Below are 20,012 nucleotides of genomic sequence, written 5' to 3' on the forward strand. Positions count from 1 at the left end.
AATCGAACCCAGGTCTCCAGCGCTGCAGGCGGGTTCTTCCCGTCTGAGCCGCCAGGGTGAGCTGGATCATTTTTCTAGAGACAGAATCGTCTGTGAGTCGATGGCCGCCAGGAAGAAGTCTGTTAGGGCACAGCCGCCGCCCACCCCACCCCCGCCACGGCCTCCCCGGGTTTGGGCCACTGCAGGGCCACTCTTGGTTTTCCTCCTGGGCGCGTGTGAATCGCACTTTGCTGATCCCCTTTGCAAACTTTGTGGAGGTTGTCTGGAAGTCCGGGGAGCGCTCCAAGGCCTTTTCTGCCGGCACTGACAGTACCGACCGGTGTGTCACGTTCGCGGGCACCTTGGGGACGCCGCCGGCCGCGGAGCCGGGCTCCGGGCAGGCAGGGCCCGCGGGGACATCGCCCGCTGCACACTCCGCCTGCGCCCCGGGAAGGGCTGGACCGGCCATCGCCGCCTCACCCGGCGGTTGCGAGACTTTTTTTTCCTTCCAGCCTTCGGGCCGAAGCGGAGATCTCGCAGGCGGTGGGTGTGGGACTGCGGTCCTTCTGCATTTTGAGGATGGAGAGAAAAGACCGGAGTTTTCTGAGCCGGTGTTTGGAGCGAGATGTTTGCAAAGCCCTCGGCGACCCGGAGAAGCCAGCCCGGGTGAGGGCGTGCCGGCAGGAAGGAGGCAGGGGCTTGCGTGGCCCGCGCCGAGGCCCTGGGCCACAATTCAGAACGAAACCCGAAATCCAGCACCCCGCCCGGAGGTGGCTTCTTGCAACATTAATTACCGCAGAAACGCTTGCCTGGGACCGCCTAATGTATTCATCGCGACGGAGAGCCGCTCATTGTTTGTTTAGCGGTGGTCTCTTGGAAGGAAAAAAAAAAAAAGGCCCTCTTTAGACGCCCTCCCTAGTACACTGCTTTGCTCCCCGAAAAAATAATGTTTTTCTTCAATAAAACGTAGAGGACCGGGCCTGTGATTAAATCTGAAAGGAAAGAGTTTTAATGTCCACCATATGCTTGCAAAGTACAAGGCGAGGAAAAGAGAGAGAATTCCACTGAAAAGCAAACAGCATTTCCTTCTACAAAATGTTGTTAAAATTGCCTTTTTTTTTTTTTTTTTGCACTGAGGGTTATTTTAAAACATGTCCTGGCCCCAAGGTGGGATTTATAGCAAACATGAGATGGAAAAAAAATATATGTGTATACATACATTTTGGGGGATGTGTATCTTTGGCAGCTTAGAGACAGCCCACACTCCAAATAGGAGCTGGAAACCCACCCTGCTCCCTCTTGCCCTTTATTAATATTATAGATGTCGAATTTGTCGACAGGATCAATCTTATCCATTCAGGAGCTGGATTAACAGAGCCCCGTTGTAATGAAAATCTATTAGCCTCCTGTTTGAAACACGGATGTTTGCGTCAATCAATAAACAGCCTACTGGAGAATACAAAACCAGGTTTCTAAATTTGAAAGGGGTGGGGGGAGGAAGGAGAGGCAGCTAAGAAAAGTGTGAAGACCTCTGTAAAATCAAGCCTCTCTGATCGATACTTATAAATAGTTAATGTGTAGGGAGGGGTCGCCTGTTGTTAAAAAAAGGAAAAAAGAAAAAAAACCTCACTCTTAGGTGAAAACCATCAACACCTCCACTCTTATTATTTTTGATAGAAATTGTCTTTTGAATTAGGGGCTGAGAAATTGGGCCAAACGGAAGGGGCATTCCTTGAAAATTCCTGTTTTGTGAGCAGCGAAGATGACCCCCGGGGTGGCCGATGAGTCTGAAAGTTGCTGGGCCTTGGGGAGACCAAACTGAGTGGGTGACTCCCACCGCCCCTCCCCGGGGGGCGTCGAAGCCACCCACCCCCAGACGGCGGCTCCTTGTACTCCGCTCTTAAGCTCACAGCATGAAATTTCATTTCAAGTCAACCGGTTTGGGTCACAGGAGCTTTGTGTCCCTGGGCTGAACGTGAACACTCGGAGCTCTGCCCTGGAAGCCTCAGATAAAGCAAATATGAAACGTCTGAATATTCATCACCTTCCCCCGCCCCGTTGGCCTCCCAAATACAGGGAAACCAGCAGCTGTAGTTCAGTAAGATCCACCTAATTCACATCGGGAAAGTCAGATTATTTTCCAAGATCGAACATGGCCAATGTCCAGCTCCTGCTGTCCGCAGTCTGTCCCTGGGTCCCTCGGACCACAGTGGTTGTGGGGGTGTTGGGGGGCGGTCAGCTGCGTCTACGGGCTCTTTCCCCAGATATCCCGGGGACTTGGGGCTGGGTGGAGGAGCCTGGACGTTCACGTTGAAGTTCAGATGAAGGCAGGGAAGTGCAGCTAAGAAGTCTGGGGGTCATTTCTTTTCTGCGGGTGATGGGAGAACAGAGAGGGGGCAGAAACCCCCCACCCCGGGCCACCCCCTGCCCGCCCGCACCTTGCCCGCTCTGCTCCAAGGGTTCCAGGACGCACACGGGAGGCTGAATCTAGCCGTTTCTGCCCCTGGGGACCAGGGTGTCTGAGCTTTGTAGCTCAGCCTGGGTTCAGAGGGGAAGCCTGGGCGGGCTGGCTAACTGGGGTAACTGGGGGTGAGTGATGGGGTACAGAGTCCCAGCTCCGCACCATGCCACTGTGGTCCCTGGCCTGCGCTGGGGGAAGGGTCCTCAAGAATTCAGGAAATCGGACCTGGAAGAACAGGGCCCACATATAATGGTTCAGGTTGGGGACGAGGAGGGTTCGTCCCAGCCAGCCCCCCATCCCCCCTTAGCTCCTACCAACTGTGGGGGGGGGGGACCCCGTGGCAGGCTGGCTGTGAACCTTTCTTGGGATGTTCACTTCCCCTGTCTACCCAGCAGGGGCCTGGGTCTGTGGGCACGCCTGGACCGACACAGACCTGGGGGCATCTCCAGGCTGCAGAAAGACCGGGGCCCTCTGACTAAAGGCAGAGGGGGCCCTGCCCCCCTCCGTGGCACAAGGTACCCCTGGCGTTGTTATTTCGTTCAATTGCATCTGTGTCTGCGTCTCTTCCCAGGGGGACGGAAGGCAGGGGTCGGGCCCTGGGACCTGTGTTTGTGCTGTGTGTACACAGCGGAGGAGGTGGGGGGATGGTTTCTGAGCAGCGGGTCTCGGATCCAGAACCCAGGAGAGCCCCGGGGTGTGCTCCCAGCTTCTGGTGGAATCCACGTTGGAACTTCCGTCTTCTCCCAGAAACCAGATCCCCGACCTCTCCCCAGCCCAACCCAACCCATGGCGTCTTTTTCTTTTCTTTTTCTTTTTTTTTTTTTTAAAGAAAGCAGCTATGGTTTCGTTTCTATCCACAAACTTTTCTGAAGCCTCTTTCAAAGCTGGCAGAATGCACTGGACACCTGGAAGCATCCCACAGCTTCCCAAGACAAGTTGAGATTTTTAAAAAGCTCTCTCTTTTCGGGCGCCTTCTTCTCTGGGGGAAGGTGGTGGGGGGGTGGAGAGTCTGCAGAAACTGGAAACAAGAGCCCCTTATGCCCGAGAGGGTCTGAGCTCCGGGCAAACCGCCCCCCTCCGCTCCCCGAACCTTGCCCCGGCGGAAATGTAAATGTAACATTTCATAAACCATACCCACCCTGCGGCCTTGGGCACCGACTTGAATTAGCAAAAATATGTGTTCGAAAAAGTCCTTGCCCAGGCTGAAATATGAAAAATAACTCTTGAGGGTGGGTTTGGCCACCTCTGGTTGCAAGGTGACAGGGTTAAGGAGCCATGTGTGTGTGTGTGTACACACGTGTGTGTAGACACATGTGTGTGTGCGTGCCCTTGGCTAGGGACAGATGGGGAGGGGGTTCAGGGGACATCTGGCTCCTCACTCCTGAAAATTGAGAGGGTTTGCTCATCAAGCGAAACTGATTTTGTGAAAATCTTATCACAGGCACAGCCTTGGGACTGACGGAAGAAGCCGGTTGGATGGCTTCCTTCCTCCCAGGACGGGTTATTTCAGAACCAGGTGTTGACTGGGAATCAAATATGGGAATCAAAATTGGGAAGGGGGTGACTTTAACTCTCTCTTGGGCTCGAGGTTTTGGATACCCAGGGTCGCCAGCTGGAGGAGACCCCTGGGAGCCGCCTGACCCTAACTCCCAGCGAGTTTCCTCTTGGGTGGGGTTCAAGGTCCCAGGGATGCGGGGGGCGGCCCTGTTTGGGGGCTTGGGACTTCTCACCCTCTGTTCCCTGCAAGTGAAACTCAGGCCCTGTAAGACCCAGCTCCTGTGTGCCCCCCAGGGGAGGCTGGGTCCCCGGGGGCCCGGAGGGTCAAGGAGGAGAGGCGCAGGCAGCAGGCCGGGTGCCCCTGGGGAACCTGCCTCCTCCCCTGAGGCCTGGAAGAGCCACTCTCCCCTCCGAAGCCTCCAGAAAGTGGCTCAAGCTTGGGGCACCGGCCGCTTTTACCCCGCTTTCGCCGCTGTCAGTCCACTGTTCTTGCAAATACCGAGTTCCCCGGTGGGCGGGCCGGGCCCCCTGACCGGGCAGACCTGGAAGACGCCCGCAGTGGACCAAGTGACCGCGGGGGGAGACCTGGGGCGCGCGACGTGCCTGTGGCCAGGATACGGAGCTCCTGGGGCCGCCCCGCACCCCCACCCCGCGCGCCCCCTCCAGCTCGGGCCGCGTTCGGCGTCTCCCCCAACCCAGCGCAGACCCGCGAGGCGGCTGCATGTTTAATACATGACGGGCTATTTGTACTTCTGTGTGATAGGCGCGCGCCTCCGCTTTGATTAGAGCTGCGGCGGTGACAAAGCCCTGTTTGTCAACTTGCGAGCGCCTCTTTGCCTTTTCGCTTTTGAAGTCCGCGGGGGAGCAGGCCACGGGGCCCCCGCCCGCCCAGACTCCCCGCAAGTCTTCCCCACCGCCCAGCTCCGTCCGCCGCACGCGGGGCCGAGCCCACCCGGGGCCGCGCGCAGCGACCCTGCAGGGTGGACCGAGGGCGCAGGGGACCGGACGGAAACCCGGGGGAGAGACTGAGGGCGCGAGGCAGGGCGGCGGGGAGGAAGGGCCTCGAAAGGACGGGACGAAAGAGAGAAGGAAGCTCTGCGTGTCTGCATCCCCCTCTTCCCTGCCTTCCTGGCGTCCCCCCCCCTCCCCCCCGCCTCGAACTCGACCTTGGCCCTGGGGCTTCACTTTCCCACCGAAGGAAACGCTGGGCCCCCAGGGCGCCCCGGATCCTGGGTTCTGGCTCACCGGCGCTTCGCAGGATGAGGAACTGACTCAGAAAAATTGCAAAGCGAGCTCCTCCAAAACCCGTACCACTCCCCCAACCCGCCTTCCACCCCCCGTAACCCCTCGTCCCAACTCCCTGGCGGAGGGGAAGGGCAGGTGGAAGGGGCCGCCAGGAGAGATGACAGAAAGCAAATAAAAATAATAATTTTTAAGCGGGTAGGGAGCAGAAAAGTCACTTTATTTGCGGACGGAATTTTGCATTTTGCAGAACGGATAGCTCCTGTCGCTGCCGTGGTTGCCAAGTGCATTTCGAATTGCAGCTGAGAAAAGGGGGATCCTTTTAAAGCACGTTACAGCGTTCCGAGAGAGGCGGGAGAGGTCAGCAGAACCAAGGCACAAGCAAAAAAAAAAAAAGAAAGAAAATAGATGTCTCCCCCCGCCCCCAATAAATCTCTCAGACACCAGGCTGACCGCACGGCTCGAACAAGAAGGCTGCGTCGGTCCGGCGCCCCCAAGGACCGCTGTGTACGAACCGTTACGAACCGGTTCTCCCAGAGAGGGAGCCGCCGGCTTCTCCGCGCCTAGACTCGCGCGTCCCAGGCAGCCGAGGGCCGCAGGGTCCGTGTCTCCGGCCCCTCCGAGGTCTCCGAGCCGCTCTGCCCAGCCGCTGCCGCCGCCGCGGAGACTCGGACACCCACGTTCGCCCTTCCTCGCGCTTTCGGGGTTCTCCAACTGTTCCCCCGATCAGGCCGCGCGCGCGCGCGCACACCCTCTCCGGGGGGTGCTCCGGCGGGTCCAGCCACGCCGTGCCCAACCGCATCGCCAAGTTGGGAGTCAATTCTGCCCCGTGGGATGGCGCATCAGCGCCGCCGCCCCGGGATCCCCTCGGTGGCGGCTCGGCGCGGCCACGCCCGGAAGCCGCATCCCGCGGCGAACAGATTCGAGGCGCGAGGCTGCGGCGCTCCTCCTGGTGCTGGGCCGCCGAGGACGTTCCTCACCACCCCAAAACTCCTCGAGTTTCCTTTCCGCCGGCCATTGAGAGAAGACGGATACCTGTTCGCGGCGCTGGCTCTTTGCGCCCCTGCGCGCGCGCGCTCTCTCTCTCCATATCCGTCTCTCTCTCTCTCTCCCCCTTCAAAAACTTGATCTTTACCGCTCCAGACCAAGGTGCCACAGACGCCAAACAGTGATGAAATCAAAAGAAAACCAATTGCCGGACTGGAGGTGGGGGAGAGATAGCGCCTCCGCGTGCGCCCGCCGCCGCGCCGCGAGGTGTAATTGCTGCAGTCAGAGAGCGTGGGGGGCTGGGCGCAGAGGTAGCCGCGTATAAATAGTGAGATCTCAAATTGAAAGGCATAAATAACAGCAGGAGGGACCTGCCTTCACACGGACGGTCCTCTCCGCGCGCGGGAGGCGTGCGGACCACAGCCCGGCTCCTCGCCAGCCCCGCGGACCCCCGCGGCCCCCCCCCCGTTCCCACCCCCACACCCCCGGGCAGCTATGGAAGAACTCACGGCTTTTGTATCCAAATCTTTTGACCAGAAAAGCAAAGACGGCAGCGGCGGCGGCGGCGGCGGCGGCGGCGGCGGCGGCAAGAAAGAGTCCATCACGTACAGGGAAGTTTTGGAGAGCGGACTGGCGCGTTCGCGGGAGCTGGGGGTTTCGGAGTCCAGCCTCCACGACATAACAGAGGCCGGCGGCCACTGCCCGGTGCATCTCTTTAAGGACCACGTGGACACCGACAAGGACAAACTGAAAGAGTTCGGTTCGGGGAGGGCGGCGGAAGGTAAGCCGGGCCGGACGCAGGCTCCGGGCCCCTCCGGGGCGCGGCGCTTCTCGTGGCCACCGAGCCCGGCCGCCCGGCGTCTCGCTCGGCGCTACGCGGAGGCCCCGGGGAGGGGGCGCCGCGGTGGGCGCTTCGTTTCACCCCCCAAAAGCTGAACGCGACAGCCACGGATCGGACGCAGAAGGGCCCGGCCGCCACCCGTCGCCAGGCTTTTCGTAAGAAAGAAACCGGCCGGAGAACCGAGGAGGCAGGGGCGGATGGAGGCCCTGGATCCGAGGGCGGGCAGCGGCGCGGGGCCCGCGCGCATCGCGTCCCCGGGGGGCGCTGGCATTGGGCGCCAGCGGCGGGCCCCCTCCCCGGATGGAGCGCGAGCCGGGTGTTTGGGCTTGCCAAGGCCGGTCGAGGGTAAGGCTGGCGGCTGCGCGCCCGTATGCCTGCTGGGCTGTCTGTGTGCCCCGGGACGAGCCCCGGAGCTCTCTCCAGGCCCCCCTTCGCCTGCCCGCTTCCCCCGCTAGAAATGGGCCGCGTTGGGGACCGCGCCGGCCAGGAGGCGTCGGCCCCTTCCCTCGCCTCTCAGCCCCGGGCCCTCTTAGGCAGAACTTTCCCTTGATGTTGGCTGCCGCGGGGCCCGTGAAACTAAAACCAGCCCTGTGCCCGCAGGTGGCCAGGGTTTGCGCGGGGCAGAAGGGCCCGGGGAGGCTCGGGAACCTCTCTGGCGCGCGCGGCGGCCCAAACCCCGGCCGGCAGGGCACAGCGGGCCCTCCTGCAGGACCTTCATCCTGCGGCTTTTCCTGAAATCTCCGAGGCGTTCGGCGCTGTCCTTGACTGCAGAGGCGGCCGGGAGGGGAGGCTTGTTTACAAGGGCTTTCTCAGCGGGGCGAGATGGTCCCCACCGGGGGCGGATTTCCATGCAAGCAGGGCAGCCGGCAGCTATAAATCACAGGAATAAAACTGGCTGGATTTCTCAGCAGGGAGCGTTTGAAAGCGTCCGAAGGTATATATGTCTCATGACAAAGCGAGGGGAAACAGAAGCTTGCCATATGGGGCCTGGGTCCCCGTGTCTTCCTCTTGCAGTGTTGAGAGGGGTGGGCACTGGCGACCCCTGGAAGCCCCTGGGTCCCACACTTCGCTGGGGGAGTCCCCGCACGCGGGGCTTCAAGGCTGGCCCAGACTGCCTTTGGAAAGCTTGACCTTAGGGGAGGCAGAAGGCTGGCGGAGGCTTAGTCCGGATAAGCCCGCGACCCCGTGAGAGTCCGCGCAGCCTGAGTTCGGATCGTCTTACCTCTGAAGCTCAGCCCTTGGCGAGGCCTCACGCACCTGGCCTTGTAATTCCTACAAAGACGGTGTGCTTTGATGGAGACGCGGCCGTCTGCCGGCCAGAGTCCCGGTCAGGGCCTACTTTTAATTTACAGCGCCTGGCGACTGACCTCCCGGGCCCCTTCAGGGCTTCCCCCATCCTCCTTAAAGGCTGAGTTCCCCCTCTGCCTACCTCGGCTCACCCCTGGACAATGAGGGCAGCAGAACCCTGGCAATCAGCAGCTGGAAAGAGGGCAGAGCACAATCGAAACCTTTTTATTTTCTATCTTAAATAGGAAGAGAAAGACAGGGCTGTAACAAGTAGAAGCAAGAAAAATCCCAGTTGCTCCTTTCTTGTCTGGCTCTGCAGACCACCCCCCGGCCCCTCAGAAGGGCCGAGCCCCCCTGGCCGAATTGGCAGAATGGAGGGGTGGGAGACGCCTGGGGTGTGGAGAGACACGGAGGTGTTGAGCGCCCGATCGAGTGGAACCGCTGAGCCTGGGGTTTCTGCAGAGCCTGCCCTGGGTTCTGCAGAACTTCAAGGCCAGCTTCTCATTCTGGGGTCAAGTCCCTGGGGTTCAGGCTTAAGACACCTGCACTACGGAGTCCAGGCGGGGCTACCTCTGGGAAAGGATATTTTTCCCCGTGGCGGAGAAGTAGGGCATCCTTGGGAAGGCATTCGTCTCAGGAGGTGAGAGGGCATTGTGTGCCCAGTACCCCGGAGCCTTGAGGAGAGATGTTTCAGGACTTCAGTGCTAGAGAGCATCTTAGGAACCCCCGCTGGGGGACAGGCTGGTTTCACTGATTTTCCCCTGGACCCACGGAGAATTGGAGTCTTTCCCCCTTGGCGAGTCTTCGGGCTCACGGCTGAGGGCTTCTGCAGTGCTCCCGGACTCTTTTCAGAAGTTGTGGAAGCCCAGACTCTTTGGAGAGAGTTTACGGAAAGCCAACTGTCTTCTCCTTGACCCAGAGGGGACATCTAATGAGGGCGTTGGGAGCCCTTTCTGCCTGCACCCCTGTAGCCCCTATGATCCGAGAAAAAAAAACACACACACACACAAGGGCTGCTAAAATGTTGTCACTCTTTGCGACCCCATGGACTGCAGCACGCCAGGCCTCCCTGTCCATCACCATCTCCCCGAGTTTGCTCAAACTCATGTCCATCGAGTCGGTGATGCCATCCAACCATCCCATCCTCTGTCGTCCCCTTCTCCTCCCACCTTCAATCTTTCAGCATCAGGGTCTTTTGGCTTCCACCAACTCTGCGACTGGGGAGCCAACTTGTATTTTCAGTCCCTGAGTTTGGTGTGGGCCTGCATTTCCTGGAGGTGGAAAGGAGAGGCGTCTGGGTTAGAATCTGGTTGATCCTGACCTTACTGCCCCCACCCCCAGCAAATACAGATGCTCCTGTAATTTTTGGACCAAAGAGAGTTTGCACTCCTGGCTTCCTGTTGGGGCGTCCAAGACGGAGGGGCAAAACAGGAAGTCAGGAACCTGTGCTCTTGGGGGCACCCCTAGACACCTTCCTGTGTGCCTTAAGATATGGTTTTGGCTTTGGGGGGGGGGGCGGTTCCCTGGTGGCTCAGACAGTAAAGAATCCACCTGCAATGCAGGAGACCCGGATTTGATCCTTGGGTGGGGAAGATCCCCTGGAGGAGGGCATGGCACCCCACTCCAGTATTCTTGCCTGGAGAATCCCATGGACAGAGGAGCCTGGCGGGCTACAGTCCACGGGCTCGCAAAGTCAGACACGACTGAGTTGCTGACAGTATTCTTTTCTTCTTTGCTTTGTTGATCAGAGGGAGACGAGGTTCCCCCCCCCCCCCCCTCCGCAACCCCGCATCGCTCAGCTCTGTGGCGACCTGGAGGAGGCTCTGGCCTGGCTGGAGCTGCCCCTGTCCTGCTGGGGTTGGTGGAGGGACAGGGGTTCTCCCTGGCCTGGACCCCTAGCCAGGCCTGGCCTCTCCCAGAGTCCTCTCCTGGCGGGAGCTCCCGCCAGGGACCCCGCCATACTTGGGTGTCTCTGCCTACGCGTGTTTGACTTAATATTTAACACCCCATTCCCTTTCAAAAAAAAAAAAGGAGAGAGAGACAGAGGAGGGGGTGTGTGTTAGTTTCTGTCAGTATGTCAACAGAGGCGAAGTGGATAATTGAGGAAACTATTCGGAGATTAGGCCAAGATACACCAGCCGGGCCGGGAATCGGAGTCGTTACGAAAGAGCTCGCCTTGCCTGCGAGTTTGCTTTATCGGCTCCACGCAGCTTTGCGTCAGGGCGCGTTGTCCGCCGAGGCCCCGCGCCCCGTGGGCGCACCCAGCGTTCGGCCACGTGGAGCCAAAGCTTCCCGGCGCACGGCCTGTTCGCAGCGCGCGGGGCCGGTGTTTCCAGCACGCAGGCCTGGCGGGCCGGCCCCGGGGAGGCGGGGGCCGGCGGAGGGGCTTTGCGCGGCCCGCGGGGGCCTCGGGCCCGGGCGCGTGGGCGGGGGGGGGTACCTCAGCGCTGTGCCCTCGGCCCGCCCGTAGGTGTCTACGACTGCAAGGACAAGCGCGACGACGTGAAGTCGGAGGACGAGGACGGGCAGACCAAGCTGAAGCAGCGGCGCAGCCGCACCAACTTCACGCTGGAGCAGCTCAACGAGCTGGAGCGGCTCTTCGACGAGACGCACTACCCCGACGCCTTCATGCGCGAGGAGCTCAGCCAGCGCCTCGGGCTCTCGGAGGCGCGCGTGCAGGTGAGGCGCGCGTGCAGGTGAGGCGCGCGGCCCCCGGAGCGCGCCGCCTCGGCCTTCGGGGCGCTTTCCAGGAGCGCGCGGAACCCCGGGGCTGGGGTGGGCGTTCGGGGGCCTCCCCGGGCCTCGCGCGCTCCGTGTCTGGCACGCTCGCCCTCCACGTCGAGCGCACAGGGTGGGTGGCTGGGGCCGGTGGCTGGAGCTGGGCGTTCGGGGGCCTCCCCGGGGCCTCGCGCGCGCCCTGCCTGGCAGGCTCGCCCTCCGCGTCTCGGTGACTGAGGCTCCTGCCCGCGCGGAGCCGGATTAGCCGGGGCGCCGGGCGGGGACCGGGGAGGGGGCGCGCAGGGGCGGCGGCGCGGGCGCATGGAATTGGTGATGTCCCCATCTGGCGAGCCACCGGCTGCTGGGGGGTGGGGTGCGCCCGCACGTGCGCGGGGGAGGGGGCGCTCCCGGGTGGTTTTGTTGTCTTTTTTTTTAAATCTCGGGTTGTTGTAAACGTGGAAGTGAAACGGACGACTTTATTGATGGGGGAGGGTGGTAGAGACCCCCTTCCAGACGCGCCCCGCCCCCCCCCCCCCCCCCGCCTCCCCGCAGGCGCTGCCGACAGTCGGCCCTGCCAGTCGTACTGGGCTTTTCCGTCGGCGTTGACGGTTCGGGGCAGGACAGCAGAGCCCGAGAGAAGGAAAAGAGGGTCACGGTCCCTGGGCTCCGGGGACTGGTTATTTAAATAAATGGAATTAATGCAGCCAACGGGGGGGAGGGGACCGCGTGCAGCCGGGGCTTTGAAAGAACGGCTTTCTTGTAGCTGTAGGATCGGCGTCTTTAAACACGACTGGGCTAAGATTGTACGCACGAACGAAAACACGGAAAGGGTTTTAGAGACAGTGTTTTACAAAAGCTTTCATTTGGGGAGCGCGGGGGAAGGGGTCTGCATTCTGCGTCCTTCCCGTTCCCTCCCTGCCGCCGCGGTAACTGGGATTTCTTAGGCGGGCATGCCGCAGTCCCCCAGCGTGTCCGGGATCCTCCGTGGCCTGACGCGGTGATGCGGCCCGCATCCCTGGGACCGCGGGCCTGCTGGCTCTGGGGACCGCGTCCCCGAGCCCATTTGTCCCGGCGTCTGTGGCCGAGGCGAGGAGGGGCGCGAGGCGGTGGGGTGGGGGGGGACTCCTGGCCACTTTTCTCCGTCAAGATGGATGGGGCTGCCCTAGATGAATTAATGAAAAGATTAAACTTTTGCTGAAGGGGACATCAACTTTCATGTCATTTCACAGCCTTTCTGCCCGGGATCTGTAATATCTCCCAGGCCTTGATGTACTGTTTCTATAAAAATAAATTACTTGTAATTTAATTCCGCACTATTTCTTTCAGAAGTCTATTACTGAATAGCACCTTCGCAGGAGAGACCGAGTTGGCAGAAAATTGCTTCTTGGGTGGCTACAGATCTTGAGAAAAGCCCTAAAAAAAAAAAAAAAAAAAAAAGGTTGGGACGGGTGGGAGGTGGGAAAATGGGAAAAGTGAGGCACAGGCCTATTGATCCAGAGTTGGATTAAAATTTAACGGCTGTAAATAATAATAAAAATAAACATGGGAATATAAGAAATGAAATAATTTCCGATTGGCCACGGGGAAAAAGCATCGTGTAATAAAGAGAAGGCAGAAAGTAGTCATAAAAACCAATTAGTTAAAACTCGGACCCTGCTGTGCCGAAGCCAGGAAAGGGGGCGGGGGAGAGGGCTCAGAAAGGAAGAGACGAAGATGCGCTATATTTTAATCCTGAGTCTGAACTGTTGGGTAATCCTTTTCCGCACAGGCTGTCCTGTGCTGTTAGAGGATAGTGTTTCAATTTAGAGTGGAAATTTGCTGTAAATAAATTGGAGACCCTTTGGAAGCTGGTCCTTATTAACCTTTTATTTTTAGTGTTGTACTGGAAAACTCATATCACCCAGCTGTCAGGGTTATAATGGAAAGTTATGAGATCACGGTGAGGCGCGGGCGGTAATTTAATTACGACAAATATCTTTGGGTTTATGGCGCAGAGCTAAATTAAATGTCATTATTCACTGTCTGTAATGGAAATCAAAAGGAAATCAGATTACAGCATTTGTGAGAGAAATCAGCGAGTGATCCTTAATGAAGAAATAACTGTCTAAAGCACTGTCGTGCGCTTTACTTAGCATATTCAGGACTAATTGGAATTGATCGTGAATCACCCCAAGACTGATTTATTATCGCCGAACGCAGCGGCTAATTCATCACTTTTATTCTCCGTAATCTTATTTTTTTTTTCTTCTTTCCCCGTGCTGAAGGGAAAGTGAGTTTTCTTTCTTAGATTTAAATAGGATTCTGTTTTCAGAAAAAAATGCCCTTGGTGGTGGGGGGTGGGGTGGGGTGGTGGTGCAGAATTTCCGCATCTGGCTCCGAATTTTCACATCCCCTGCTGAGGCTGGCCGGGTACCGGACCCCAGGAAGGGTCGGAAACGGAGAGCGGTCCCAGTCCCAAGCTGAGTGCAAGGCAGCGGCGATTTGGGGCGGTTCACCTGTAGGGATGGAATCGGAGTGCAGGCTTTGGAAATGCAATCGGGATTTGTGAACCTCCACACATCTTAAGAGGGGGCACGGTTTTGGGAAATTCTTTTTAGAGCAACGGGGCATCCAAATTTGCTAGGCTCCCTGCAGCCTGGCGTGTTGAGCTTTCCCCCGCTTGGGGTGGGGGTCAGTTCTGTTAGAACAGGCGGGTCCTAAAGGTCAGCCTTGGATGGAAAACGGGCCCTTTAAAGAGGCTTCGAGGGAAAAGTCCTGAAGTCCAGGCTGTTTGCAGCCTCTGTGGGAGCTGGGGTTTCCTGGGCAGGCTGGGAGGCGGGAGCGGCCCCAGGCCCTGGGCTTGGAGCATCGCAGGGTCCCCGAGTTCCCCCCAGAGGTGGGGCATGGCCCGAGTTATCCTGGAGCACCATGGAGGGGACAGGGTGAGAGAGGCTCGAGGGTGAGAGGGGCATTTCAGAGAAGGTCAGGAAGGAAACATCGAGTGCTGAGGAACCCAGATGGCGGGGGAGCCCTGGATTCCATCTTCATGGGGCTGTTTGGTGGAAAGGGGACCGTGAGTGTGGGGGAGGACTGGACGGGGCACTGGTGGGCGGCGTGGGGCCTTACACCCCAATCTTGTCGTCAGGCCTCTGATGCTCGTTGGCTTGGGGCTCAACACCCTTTCAGGAGATTCTGAGCCCCTCCAGTTACACTTCCTGTACCTGAAGTCCAGCGTCTGCATTTTGCGTGTGTGTGTGGCAGGGCCGTGGGGTGGGGGGGGCGGTGTGTGCACCAGTCCTTGGGAATCAAGAACGGTCCTGACTCTGGGATGTGTAGCTGGGACCCTCCAGGCTTCCAAGGAGTTGGGGGGATGCCTTGGAGGACTTGCAAGTTCCTGGACCCCAGAGCTTGATTAGGGAGGAGGCTGGTCAGGAGGTGGAAGGTCGGGGTGGAAGGTCAAGTTGGACCAGTGGCCTGATGGGGCTGGAGTGGGGACTGCCGGTACAAAACGATGGAAGGTTCTCCACGGCCGGCCACCCGAGGACCCTCTTGGGCTTCCCTGGGGGCTCAGATGGTAGAGAACCTGCCTGCCGATGCAGGAGACCTGGGTTCGATGCCTGGGTGGGGAAGACCCCCTGGAGGAGGGCATGGCAACCCACTCCAGTATCCTTGCCCAGAGAATGCTACGGACAGAGGAGGGTGGTGGGCTCATCTACGGGGTCACAGAGTCAGGCAGGACTGAGCGACTAAGTGCAGCAGAGAGGACCCCCTGCTCGCATGCAGTCCGTGGGTGCTAAGGCTCTAGTCCCTCTTGGCTGAGGACACTTGCCAGCAGCTCCAGGTGCCCAGTTGCGCTGGGGCTGGGGAGACAGGGGCAGGGGAGGGAGGCCTTGAGGGGGCCCACAGGCAGCTTTTATTTTGTGGGGGGGCCCTGGAACCCGAAGCGCCTTGCACAGCCTCTGGCGTCGTCTGGAAAGCAGGCTTTGCCTGCGCTCACGATGGGGGTGCACGTGTGTCCTCTTCACCCCAGGTCTGGTTCCAGAACCGGAGAGCCAAATGCCGCAAACAGGAGAACCAGATGCACAAAGGTGGGTGCGCGGTGGGGGAAGGGGGAGGGCCGAGGATGGGGGTTGGGGCGGCGGGGAGGCCGCCGGGACGCTGGGGCGGGAGGGCAGGGCCGAGGATGGGGGTGGGGGCGGGGCCGAGGATGGGGTGGGGGCGGGGCCGAGGATGGGGTGGGGGCGGGGCCGAGGTAGGGGTGGGGGCGGGGGAGGCCGCAGGGAGGAAGGTTGACTTCTCCTGTGCTCGCTCGCAGGCGTAATCCTGGGCACAGCCAGCCACTTGGACGCCTGCAGGGTGGCCCCCTACGTGAACATGGGTGCACTGAGGATGCCTTTCCAACAGGTAGCTCGGTTTTGTATTTTTATTTCTACCCCCGAGGGGAGCCGCCGCCTCCTCTAACCCGCCTGCGAGGAAGAAAGGGGAATCACTTTTCACAAGGGCGAGATTTATAAACCCATTGTGCTGTGTGCGTAGTTACACAATCCTCTCCGACTCTTTGCAACCCATGGACTGCAGCACGCCAGGCTCCGCTGTCCGTGGAACTTTTCCCAGGCAAGAACACTGGAGTGGGTTGCCATGCCCTCTTCCAGGGGATCTTCCCCCGCCAGGAATCGAACCCGGGTCTCCTGCATTGCAGGCGGGTTCTTTACCACTGAGCCACGAGGGAAGCCTTGTTAACCCGCTGGTGCATATTAACATCACGCTATTAAAAAAAAAAAAAACAAACCCGGAGAGTTCTGTTTGAGGGACGGCTAGGACAGAAAGCCAGACACAGTTTTTTTTTTTACCAAAGTCAGAGGGAAAAATTTAAAATGCTACCCACCCAGGAAGCGCCCACTCGCTCGGTGCCTGCTCGGGGACGGAGGGGGTATGTCTCCCACTCGTGAGTGAGGACCTTTCCCTGCAGCCAGCCCGGCCTCTCTGCATCTCAGGGGGCGGAGGGGCGAGTGATCCTTGCCCCTGACCCTCAGAGTTGGGGGCGGGGCGCCGAAGGGGGAGTGGGGCCCAGCTCGCAGCAGCGCAGGCAGTCCTGTGCAAGGAGGGGGGCGGCCGGGCTGTCGGAGGACAGACAGAGGCCCTCGGAGTCCCAAGTATCCCAGGGGCCGCCCCACCGCCCCTGGTCTGGAGCAGCCTCGGGTGGGTGCCGGGGGCAACGTGGCCGGACCTGCGGGCGCAGCTGGGCTAGAGGGGGCGGGGCCCATCGTGAGGTGGGGGCGTGCACGCTGGTGGGACGGGCGTGGCGGGGGGGCGTGGGCCCAGCACGGGGGTGGGGGCGTGCATGCCGGTGGGCGGGGCGGGCGCCCAGCACGGGGGTGGGGGCGTGCACGCTGGGGGGCGGGCGTCGGGGTGGTCCGGCCGTAGGAGCAAGCAGGACATGCCTAGGGGTTGTCTCTGCGCCCGTGGGTGCTGAGGGCCGCGAGGTCTGAGGGTCTGACCTGGCCTGCAGCGTTGTCTAGGCGTGACAGCGTGGGGGGCCGTCTCACAGTGGAGGGTCGTCTAGCGGTGACACCGTGGGGGGCCGTCTCGCCATGGAGGGTCGTTTAGGGGTGATACTGTGGTTTGGCTGGGAACTCCCTCGGGGCTGAAGGCAGGGAGGGAGTCCGGGGCTGTGGGCAGGGGAGGGGTCGGCACCCTGCTCGCTCGGACTCCTCCCCCAACCTCCAGGGCGGGGCCCCTCGCCCCCCCAGCATCTCTGGGCCAATCCTGTAAGGGCCCCTGGCTACTACAGGGGCCGCTGCCCAGGCGTGGGGTCAGCGTTGGGCCCTCTGAAATGAGACCATTGGGAGCTCAAAGACTTGGCTGTGCTCTTTCTGGAAGTGGGTGGTCATTTCCTCCTCCTGACCCAGGGATCGAACCCTGGTCTCCTGAGTTGCAGGCAGGTTCTTTACCATCTGAGGCACCAGGGACGCCCATATAAGTTGAAACTTTGGTCTGCATTTTTTACAAAATGCTGCGGCTCAGACGGTAAACGGTCTTTTGGAAGATTCCCAGACTCTGGCCCGTGGGAAGGGGCTGTGTGTGGGGGGGCGGGAGGGGGACCGGGGTGGGGGGGGGACGGTGGGGGGGGGCCCGAGGCCTGAGCTATAGGCAGGACGCTGAGTCCAGGGGCACGTCAGACCATCAGCTGAGGGTGGGGTGATGAGGGGACACCAGCTGGAGACGCCTTGATGCTGCGGTGGGCCCGGGGATCTATGCAGATCCCCCAGCTCCTTGGCGGTGGGAAAGCCTCCCTCTCCAAAACAGCCAGTGACACCCATCCAGACATCAGGTGTCCAGAGAACAGTGGGTGGTGGTGCCTGGTGTGTGTGGGGGTGGTCCTCCTGGCGGGAAAGCCCCCCAACCAGAACAGGCAACGACCCCCATCTGGACAGCGGGTGTCTAGAGGGGAGTGGGTAGTGGCCCGCTGGTGGTGGTGGGGGGGGGGTGATCCCCAGGTGGGGCAGTGGCTCTCTGGTCTGGGGCGGTTTCCTCGGGTCAGGAAAGCACCCCTTAGAACAGGCAGTGACCTCCATCCAGACACCGGGTGTCCACAGGACAGTTGGGTGGTGGTCCCCTGGTGGGTGGTTCCCTGGTTAGGGGTGGTCCCTTTGTCTGGGGGGTGTTCTCAAGGCAGGAAAGCACCCCTTAGAACAGGCAGTGACCTCCATCCAGACACCGGCTGTCCACAGGACAGCGGGTGGTGGTCCCCTGGTCTGGGGGGTGGTCCCCTGGTTAGGGGTGGTTCCCTGGTCTGGGGAGGGGTCCTCGAGGCAGGAAAGCGGCCCCCCCACCCCCAGAACACGCAGTGACTCGCATCTGGACACCGGGTGTCCGGAGGACAGTGGGAGGTGGTCCCCTGGTCTGGGGGGTGGTCCCCTGGTCTGGGGTGGTCCCCTGGTCTGGGTTGGTCCCCTGGTCTGGGGGGCGGTCCCCTGGTCTGGGGGGCGGTCCCCTGGTTAGGGGTGGTTCCCTGGTCTGGGGAGGGGTCCTCGAGGCAGGAAAGCGGCCCCCCCACCCCCAGAACACGCAGTGACTCGCATCCGGACACCGGGTGTCCGGAGGACAGTGGGAGGTGGTCCCCTGGTCTGGGGGGTGGTCCCCTGGTCTGGGGTGGTCCCCTGGTCTGGGGGGCGGTCCCCTGGTCTGGGGGGCGGTCCCCTGGTCTGGGGTGGTCCCCTGGTCTGGGAGGTGGTCCCCTGGTTTGGGGTGGTCCCCTGGTCTGGGGGGTGGTCCCCTGGTCTGGGGGGTGGTCCCCTGGTTAGGGGTGGTCCCCTGGTCTGGGAGGTGGTCCTCTGGTCTGGGGGGTGGTCCCCTGGTTAGGGGTGGTCCCCTGATCTGGGGGGGGGTCCCCTGGTTAGGGGTGGTCCCCTGGTCTGGGGGGGTCCCCTGGTTAGGGGTGGTCCCCTGGTCTGGGGTGTGGTCCCCTGGTCTGGGGTCGTCCCCTGGTCTGGGGGGCGGTCCCCTGGTCTGGGGTGGTCCCCTGGTCTGGGGTGGTCCCCTGGTCTGGGGGGTGGTCCCCTGGTTAGGGGTGGTCCCCTGGCTAGGGGTGGTCCCCTGGTCTGGGGGGTGGTCCCCTGGTTAGGGGTGGTCCCCTGGCTAGGGGTGGTCCCCTGGTCTGGGGGGTGGTCCCCTGGTCTGGGGTGGTCCCCTGGTCAGGGGTGGTCCCCTGGTCTGGGGGGCGGTCCCCTGGTTAGGGGTGGTCCCCTGGTTAGGGGTGGTCCCCTGGTCTGGGGGGGGGTCCCCTGGTTAGGGGGGTCCCCTGGTCAGGCGTGGTCCCCTGGTCTGGGGGGCGGTCCCCTGGTCTGGGGTGGTCCCCTGGTCTGGGGGGTGGTCCCCTGGTCTGGGGGGTGGTCCCCTGGTTTGGGGTGGTCCCCTGGTCTGGGCGGTGGTCCCCTGGTCTGGGGGGGGTCCCCTGGTCTGGGGCGGTCCCCTGGTCTGGGGGGGGCCCTCGGTGCAGGAGAGCCCGCCCCCAGCCCCCAGGCCCTGGCTGAGCGCGGTCTCCCGCCCCAGGTTCAGGCGCAGCTGCAGCTGGAAGGCGTGGCGCACGCGCACCCGCACCTGCACCCGCACCTGGCCGCGCACGCGCCCTACCTGATGTTCCCGCCGCCGCCCTTCGGGCTGCCGCTCGCCTCCCTGGCCGAGTCGGCCTCGGCCGCCGCCGTCGTGGCCGCCGCGGCGAAGAGCAACAGCAAGAACTCCAGCATCGCCGACCTCAGGCTGAAGGCGCGCAAGCACGCGGAGGCCCTGGGGCTCTGACCCGCCGGCCCGCCGCCCCGCGCGCGCCCCGGGCGCCGCCAGCCCGTGCGTCCCTCCGTCCGTCCGTCCGTCCGTCCGCGGCGTCCTGCACGCCACCCCTCCGCTCCCCGCACCGCCCCCCACCCTCCGCCTCGACGGGCCGCACGGACACCCTGGAGCCAGGGGGCAGCGAGCTCCCCGCCCCGGGGCCGCCCTGGGAGATCCCTCTCCACCCCCCGCAGGCCTCGGGAGGGGGACATCGGGGAGCGCACGGCACCTCCAGGGCCTCGCGGAGACCGTCGCGGGGCGGGAAGGGCGAGCAGGGGGCGGTTGGACCACCCCAACTCGGCCCCCTCTTCGGGCGGTCCGTGCGTCCTGGGACGACCCTCGGCCACGTGGAGCTGCCCTGCGACCTCGCCTGCGGCTGCCGCTTCCCACCCTGTGCATGCGGCCTGCGCCAGGCGCCTTCCCACGATCTCACAGGCTAGGAAACAAACAAACAAAGATCTGGGGCTGGTCTCTGAAGATGCCAGCGTTTGGGTGCGCGCGGTTTTCTTCACTGCCGCGGACGGAAAAGGTTCATCGGAGGAGCTACGTGACGCCCCCGCCCCAGTCCCAGTGTGGATTTCAGCGTGGACGCGGGCATCCGGAAGCTGGGACTCCCTCCCGGGCCGGCCCGCGCACCCACTGTCCCCCTACCCTTCGCCTGAAAGGTAGCAATAACGAAGCGCGTTTGACACGGCC

At 61.7% G+C, this 20,012-nt stretch overlaps 1 protein-coding gene across 1 annotated transcript; it reads left to right on the forward strand.

Moving 5' to 3' along the window:
- Positions 1-6,661: 6,661 nt before the first annotated feature.
- Positions 6,662-19,289, forward strand: SHOX (short stature homeobox). The gene is made up of 5 exons (XM_052663623.1): positions 6,662-6,947; positions 10,765-10,973; positions 15,022-15,079; positions 15,307-15,395; positions 19,044-19,289. The coding sequence occupies exons 1-5, from the start codon at positions 6,662-6,664 to the stop codon at positions 19,287-19,289; spliced, it is 888 nt and encodes a 295-aa protein (XP_052519583.1).
- The last annotated feature ends 723 nt before the right edge of the window (positions 19,290-20,012 follow it).

The sequence above is a fragment of the Budorcas taxicolor genome, chromosome X (genome assembly GCF_023091745.1).
Source record: "Budorcas taxicolor isolate Tak-1 chromosome X, Takin1.1, whole genome shotgun sequence".
Classification (NCBI taxonomy): Eukaryota; Metazoa; Chordata; class Mammalia; order Artiodactyla; family Bovidae; genus Budorcas; species Budorcas taxicolor.

Bases quoted from the DNA above. Each gene is read 5' to 3' on its own strand.
- SHOX (XM_052663623.1), top strand. From the start codon at position 6,662: ATGGAAGAACTCACGGCTTTTGTATCCAAATCTTTTGACCAGAAAAGC. The intron at 6,948-10,764 runs GTAAGCCGGGCC...GCCCGCCCGTAG, and splicing joins TTCGGGGAGGGCGGCGGAAG to GTGTCTACGACTGCAAGGAC. The intron at 10,974-15,021 runs GTGAGGCGCGCG...TCTTCACCCCAG, and splicing joins TCTCGGAGGCGCGCGTGCAG to GTCTGGTTCCAGAACCGGAG.